The 7838-nt window shown below is 34.9% G+C and overlaps 1 protein-coding gene across 4 annotated transcripts; it reads right to left on the minus strand.

The window, feature by feature from the left end:
• Nucleotides 1-2793: 2793 nt before the first annotated feature.
• LOC107802916 (scarecrow-like protein 14) lies at nucleotides 2794-7506 on the minus strand. Of its 4 annotated transcripts, XM_075227712.1 has the most exons (5): nucleotides 7383-7410; nucleotides 7190-7253; nucleotides 6779-6909; nucleotides 4399-6661; nucleotides 2794-4313 (listed from the first exon to the last, which is right to left on the minus strand). In XM_075227712.1, exon 4 carries the CDS (start codon nucleotides 6649-6651, stop codon nucleotides 4414-4416), a length of 2238 nt encoding a protein of 745 aa, XP_075083813.1. In that variant the 5' UTR covers nucleotides 6652-6661; nucleotides 6779-6909; nucleotides 7190-7253; nucleotides 7383-7410; the 3' UTR covers nucleotides 2794-4313; nucleotides 4399-4413. The 4 variants fall into 4 exon arrangements, with proteins under 4 accessions (XP_075083813.1, XP_075083811.1, XP_075083812.1 ...); XM_075227710.1 differs by lacking the exon at nucleotides 7190-7253 and having other exon boundaries at nucleotides 7383-7506; XM_075227711.1 differs by lacking the exon at nucleotides 7383-7410 and having other exon boundaries at nucleotides 7190-7315.
• Between the last annotated feature and the right edge of the window lie 332 nt (nucleotides 7507-7838).

Here is a 7838-nt window from a genome sequence, read left to right on the forward strand (position 1 = left end):
AATGCCAAAAATTCTGGTGTGGCCACTTCAATCCAAGCATATTGGATTGAAAAATTAACCTAAATAACGTCCTTCCAACCCTTAAATTAAAATAGCTAGTAGATTCATAATATACAGTCAAACCTCTTTATAACAATATCATTTGTTACGATATTGTTTGGCCGCTATAGTGAAGTGTTGTTATAGAGGAATATATAACATAATATACAAATCTGTTTCGAGAAAAACTTGACTTTTAGAGTGAATGGTTGTTATATAAGGATGATGTTATAGAGAAGTATGACTGTATGTATAATTCATATATAATATGTGTATAATTGTGTACTATACGTATATAACCTATATATGTTGACTAAGAAAAATAAACAGAGGAGCTTGGTTATTTGTGTAAAGATTCCTACTGGATTTGTTCAGACTCAACCTCGCCCCTTTTGGATTAGTTATTTATCATTTTAAATATTTTTGAAGAATTAACCCAAAGATCCCTATTTTTTCAGTTTAGAATCAATGATAATTGCACAAACCAGATCAGTTCTAGTTGTGTTTAATCGCCAGACAAAAATAAAATAAAAAAAATAAAGCTTTCCCAATAGATATAAACACGCATAAGAAGAATGCTCGAAATTTAAAACCAATTCTACATTGTACAAAATCTGGTATACATTAAATAACAGAGCAAACATACTATTCTATATACTTTCACATTGTTGCAATACACAAAAAAAGTTTACCAAAACGAGCCGTTTCCTTTTGTTTTTTTCTTTCTGATTAAAGAACCAATATATTTAAACACAAGTCTTTCTCCTTGTTACAATTGTTGCAAAGAAAAGCTCAAGATCAGGTGGCTGAAAATAACCTTCCTTAGGCTGATGACTCTGCTGTTTCACGTAAACTCGTTTCTTTTTCGGCGGCGGCGGCGGGCACAAAGAATTCACCATTATCCTACACGTGTCACGCTTTGGAGTCTTGCATCCTTCTTCTACCACCTCGTAATCACTCTTCACCCTCTCCTTCATTTCAACAATGACGTAAATATAGTTGTCGGTCGAAGTTTTTCTTGAATATTTCAACCCTGTTGACTATAATAAGAGTTGTGATTATAAACAGACTTGTGATAGTGAAAGCAAAAGAGTTAACGACAGGACGTGCTACGACCTAGAGATTACAATACAATTCTTTCCTTATATAGCAGTATCTGTAATCTGATAAACGAATAGATTGTATGAGTAAAAATGTTTTATGTAGCAGTGTGTGTGTGTTTTTATAGTAGTATGGTTGGACTACTTTCTATTGGAGGGAAAAGGGGAGCGTTTGTGTGGGCTGTCAAAGGGAAAAGGCTTGTTCCGGAAGCTGCTTTTCTGACTTATATATCCAATCGTGTGATGGAAGTTTTATTATGATTATCTTACGTGGCATAAAATGTAGCGACTTTCGACACGTGGCTATTTTTGATTCGTTGGCTTAAAGGTTAGATTCCCGCGAAAATGCTGAGAAATTGTGGGTATGAATCTAGACCACTCGAGTTTGTAATTTTTATTCATGTTGTATTTTTCTCTCCTAGTGAAATGTGAACATAAAATGAGAATAATGGGCTTTATTCGATGCTTATGCCTTCTGTGGGCCAAATAAGTAATTGGGTTATGGCCCATACTGAGAGAGCTACGTGGCAAGAAATGGGTACACGCGTTGAAATAGAGCAAAATACAAAATTGATATTTACTAACCCAAAAGTATATATATATATATATATATTTTTTTTAGAATGGCTAAACATATACTCTCTCCATTTTAATTTATGTGAACATATTTTCTTTTTAGTCCGTGCCAAAAAGAATGATTTCTTTCCTTATTTGGAAACAATTTACCTTTATGTAATAATTTATAGCCACACAAAATATATGTGCCTTATTTTACACCACAAATTTAAAAGCCTTCTCTTTTCTTAAATTTCATATATAGTCAAATGGATTCACGAAACGAGGTACTATATTTCTCATAGAGATAGCTTCATCAAGGGGTTGTCACTACAGGAACATCTTTTGGATTCTAATGATTTACGGTCTCTAAAAGTCTATAGACCCATCCACGTGCAGTTCGGGTAGAAATGATACTACGTAGCCACTTTAAAAATATATTATTTAGAAATTAGTCAATGCGTCATGTATTTTAGTTTTTTAGTTTAATTTTTTAGGTCAAAATGCCATAAATTATTCTGAAGTTAATATTTTTAGTTTAAAATTTCATGATAAAATAAATACTGACTAATTTATAAATATTTTGACTAATTTTTTAGGTCAAAATATGTGCACTTGCTCCCCGTTCGTGGCTTAAAGGGCCAATGAGACTTTTGGTCCATCTTTCTCTTTTGCCTTTTTCCCATTTACTATCTTCATTAATTTTATCAAACATTATTTGACTCAACAACAAATTTCAGACGTTAATTTAATTTAGCTAATTTAATTCACTTAACATATTAGGTATGATGAAGGAGAATCTATTAAAGTAACATTTGAAATCAATCTAAAATGTAAAGGATTTTAAAATTATATTAATGTTAGCAATTATGATGATGTATTACCTTTTCAAATAGTATCTTAATTATATAATCAACGAGTGGGAATCTCTGACAACGTCTCTCTACTGGCTAATAACATGGCCAGTTCAGCCTACTAATAATCTATAGCCTGTCATCTCCAAAATCTGAGCTGTTTTTTCAACAAATCCATCCATCTAATAGCTGTCAATTTTGTTGCCTTACTACTATAAATACTCCCTTTTCCACTCTTTATTTTCACCATCATTTTGTGAATAAATCTCTCTTTTCTCCATTCAATTTTCAAAATCATTATAAATTTAAATCTCTTTCATTTCTTCATCAAAATGGCTTCTGTTAGCATCATCAAAGCTTTCTTGCTTTTCGTCTTTCTCGTTGTTGTTACTGTCTCGGCTCAGGAGCCTAGTCTTGCACCAGCTCCGTCGCCTGATGCCGGGGCGGGTTTCTCTTTGCCGGTTTCTGGTGTTTTGATTGGAACTTCTTTGCTCGTGTCTTTGTTTGCTGTATTAAGGCATTAAGAAGTTGAGGTTTTGGATTTTCTTTTTTAAAATTGGGAGAGGCATATGTTGTTCAAATTGGTTGGATGATGAAATATTATTGTATTGATTCTTTGTTCTTTTGTATATGGGATTTTGCAATGTGATGAAATAATATAATCTTTTGATTCTTCTTCATAACAAAAATGTTAAACTTATTGTCTCCAATGTGAAAAGAAGAAAACATTGAGCATAATGTCAATATTGGCCAAGTAGCAGAAGATAGATAAAGAACAATGTTAATATTGGCCAAAGATGATGTTTAGGGGTCGTTTGGTATATGGAATTAGGATAATAATCCCGGAATAAAGTTTGGGATTAACTTTATTCTATGTTTGGTTTGGGGTATTAGTTAATTCGGGAATAAGTTTTATGCTAAAATGATGCGATTAGTTATCTCATATAGAAGTGGGATAACTAATCCCATTGGATATCTCAGGCGTCGTTTGGTTTGAAGACAAATTATTAATTATGCTGTATTATTTTTATTGACTGTTTGATATGTTGTATTAATCCTAAGATTGTCAATTTTATTATTTTATTTTGAGATAACTTATCCTGTGATTATTATTTCATCCTCTGGCAGATATAAGTTATTCCGGTACTATTTTTAATTCCGAGACAACTTATCCCAGAATTAGTAACCAAACAATGGATAAGGCAGTACTAAATTTTTATCCCATGATTATTTTTGTTTATCCATAGTACCAAACGAACCCAAAGTGTTTAAGTTATAGAAGCATATTAATCAAGAATTCTTTTATATAGGTTGCGCCATCTTTTAGAAGAAAGGCTAGGGAGAAAATTGGATCTGTTTCCCCTGCACTGAACTTGTGAGGAGAAGAACCCAAATGGACAAAAATCATGCTAGAACTCGCCTTTATTAGTAGAGAAGACACCTATAACACCTTCACAAATCATTGTATATGCTACATATAACTAACATGGTTGATGTAACTAACATGGTTGATGTAAAATACAAATGAAAAGAAGCCAATACACACACTGCTACCTACTATTATTGCCTATTTGCTCAATACTGTTAATGTCATACCCAGGCGAAATGAGTTTTACCAGACACAGATGCTGCTCCAACATTGTGTTGCCATTCCTCTCTCCTGTTGCGATTACCACAGCTCATTGCATTAGGGAAGGAACGCAATCCGCTCCCCATAGGCGAAACAGTGTTATGAACATAGCCTTCACAGTTGTACTTGTTAACACTAGAAAGGTGACAAAATTTGTTTGCAGGGCATTAGAAAAAGGTGGTTAGATAAATGAATAACTAGCACTTGGAAAAGTGAATACCATTCATCAGCTCATTTAACAAGCTGCCTTCCATGTGGAAAGTGCATATCCGATACGACCCTTCCATCCGTGCAGTAGCCATTCACTATCTACATCGATCACGAAATTCTTGTCATATACCTTGAATCGTTCTGTTGCCATTCTCATGATCTCCTCATCCAAAGGCAGCTGTCGAAAACCAGCTTTCATAATTCGGACTTGCCACTGTTTGTATGTTTCTGGCCGTTCAATTCTCTCAGCTGTTTCGCACGCGATGACATTCATTGCCTCCCGACCAAGTATATTCTTTTCAATCAGCATTCTCTCGTGTACTTCCCGGGGAATATTAGCTTCAAGCATATCAAACAAGGATGAGTAATGGAAAAGAGCCTCGCGGAATCGTGTGATAAAGAATGGGGCATTATAAGCGCCATTTACAATCCCCAGTATGAAAACATCTGGATTCAACTTCCTGATAAGATTTAGAACAACATCTCTTGGACTATTTACATCCACAGTCTCATCAAGTAGATTCCTAAAACGGTACAGACAGTTCACCACAAGAACCTCACCCTTATTGATCTTCAGATCCTCAAGTTTAATTGTTTCCCACTTCTGCGCTATAGCATTGAACTCAAAAGGAACATTGAAACGCTCAGCATAGTTAGTTAACCGTCTCCCCGTTTCCTCAACCCTCACTGCTGGTCGAAAACCAGGATGTGGAAAATCAATCCCAGTTATACGAAGCTTGGGAGGTCCACCCGGTCTAGAAGAGAGACGTTGTATGAGGGCAGGCCATTGAAAACCCCACATAATACCAATATCTATAATATGTACTTTTGAAGCATTTTCAGCTAAATTCATAATCGCCTTATTTGAGAAAAAGCTAGAGATCTTCCTGAACGGGCAGGCAGCGAGCAGTAACTGGTAACCTTTCAAGACATCAGCCGCTGATACAGGCCGTGTAATAAGGGCTTTATAAATATGAGTACCAGAACCCGCCATCCGTGCCTCAAGACCATTAGCAAAATAATGGGCTAACCTCTGCATCCCATCCCCCATTGGAGAAGAACCTTGCCTGATCTCCTTCAGAAGCTCATTTGCTGTCCTTCGATTTTCCGCAGCAACAGCTTGTGCACAAAGTGTCAAGAGTGTTCTCAAGTCTACTACATCTCTTTTACCCCCTTGTTTCTTTGCTTGTGAATTCTTACTCAAGTCCACTACATTTCTTTTACCCCCTTGTTTCTTTCCTTGCGACTTCTTACCATTAGATCCCTTTGAAACGCCGTTCTCTAACGCATTTCGCCTTGATATAGTCTGCCAGGTCTCGCGAAGAGCAGATTCATCTTTTCCTGCATTGCATAGCAGCACCCTATCGAACATTTCTGATCGTACAGTTGATTCATAAAACACTGCAGACTGCTTGTTATTTCTTTCTTCCATTGAATCTACTACATCTTCTTGAAGAGTGTTTTTCTTCCCTCTTGACCTTTCAGGAGATTGCTTTTCTCCATATTTCGCAACTTTTACTACTGCATCTTTTCTCTCTTCATTTTGCTCGTTTCCCATGGCATTATACCTCACATCAGCAAACAAACTATTGCCCCGAGGAATGAACTTACTTGCCTCCTCCACCCCTTTCTTAAACTGCATAATAGACTCTCTATCACTAAATATATCAGGAATCCTAAGTGTGTTCACAGGAGAATCCACAGGCACATCCGTGACAGTACTTGACGAACTGTGAGGCGACCAAGAAGTTGAACGCAAAGCAACACCATCAGGAAAATGTGACACGTATGGCACGTCATCCCCACCGAGATCAAGATTCCAATTCGGGCATGGTATGCCATCACAACCATCATTTCCACTATAGTAAAAGTGGCTAGTTTCCCTAGTATAATGTCCATTCTGACCTAAATTGGACGGTTTCTCAACAATCGGGGGAGAAGGGTACTCCTCCCCAATGACTTCGTAAAACGATTGTTCTGCAGCTCGAAGAGCTGCAGACTCTTGAAACATACAAGACATTTCTTCAATATCCTCTTCCATTAGCATCTGATTTATATACTTAAGCACCACATCACTAAAATCATAATCCTCATCTGCAGTTGATGGGACTAAAGTATTTGATTGAAATGGACTAATGTCAACATGATTCCTATTGACTAAATTATCATTAACTCTGAGATTATTAATCAGATTTGGATCAGGGAAAAATGAATGAGCTTCATCCTCTAAAATAATTGCACACCCTGCCTCATATAACCCCATGAAATCTAGTCTGCAAGAATCAAGAATTCAAAACCCAAAAAAGTCAATTCCAAATAAAATCTTTTTCAATGATAAAGTACCAAATTAAAAAAAAAAAAAAAAAATCACTACAGCATGCTAATAATACATTCACTGTTCTTGAGCTGAGAGTCTATCGGAAACCGCATCTCTATCTTCATAAGATAGGTTTGCGTACAGATTATCCTCCTAGATCCCACTTGTGTGATTTCACTGTGTTTGTTGTTGTTGTTGTTCATGCTAATAATACATCAAAATACGATACTCAGAACTTAAACCCCGAAAGAAATGAAAATTAATTACTGACTGGACACATGTTTAAATCGGTATAAATCATTTTATTAAGCTAAGATGAGAAGTTTAAAATTAAATTATTTTTAAATATAGCAAGTTACCAAAATATATCACAATAAATTGGGTCAGATGAAGTAAAATTTTAGCTAGATCACCAGAATTGAGCTGATTATCAATACAGCAAAAGACAACGTTATCTAAACATAACCAATAAATAGAAAAATACCTAGTAATAACGTACACTTGTTTTGTAGTTGAATAGTGTAAAGGAATAAAACCGAAGCAGAAAGCTGAAAATGAATCTCTCAAGAAAAAACAGAGCAAATTGCTATCTACGTCAGTATTTTCAAAAGGGATGGACGTGTAAGTACCAAGAATAACTGTTGGTGTAATGAATTGACGAAGATAGAAGAATTTACCTGCAATTCTGAGAACATAGCAGAGGGAAAACCAGAGAGAGAGAGAAAAAAGGATATTAAGTTATACCAATTTTTTTTATTTGTTACACAAAAAATCACTTATTTATGCCTATATTACTTAAAAAGTCACTTTGCAATATTTCTCAAACCTTTGATGTCTAAACTTTAAATATCTATTTCTCAATCTTTGTCTTTCTTTACTGTTTAAAATAGATGATAAATTTTTTAATTCATATTATAAACTTGTTAACTATTCTTGTTGTTATTATTTTCAATATGGCTACTATTTTTCTTTTTTAAATTACTGAAATTTGCTTTCTTGAGCCGAATGTGTATCAAAAAATCATATTCACCTTTACAAGATAAGCATAAAATTTGCATACACATTAGCCTCTCCAAACTCTATACTGTGAGAATATAGTGAGTATATTCTTATTGTTATAGTTATATTATAAA

Source organism: Nicotiana tabacum, chromosome 13 (assembly GCF_000715075.1).
Source record: "Nicotiana tabacum cultivar K326 chromosome 13, ASM71507v2, whole genome shotgun sequence".
Taxonomy (NCBI): domain Eukaryota; kingdom Viridiplantae; phylum Streptophyta; class Magnoliopsida; order Solanales; family Solanaceae; genus Nicotiana; species Nicotiana tabacum.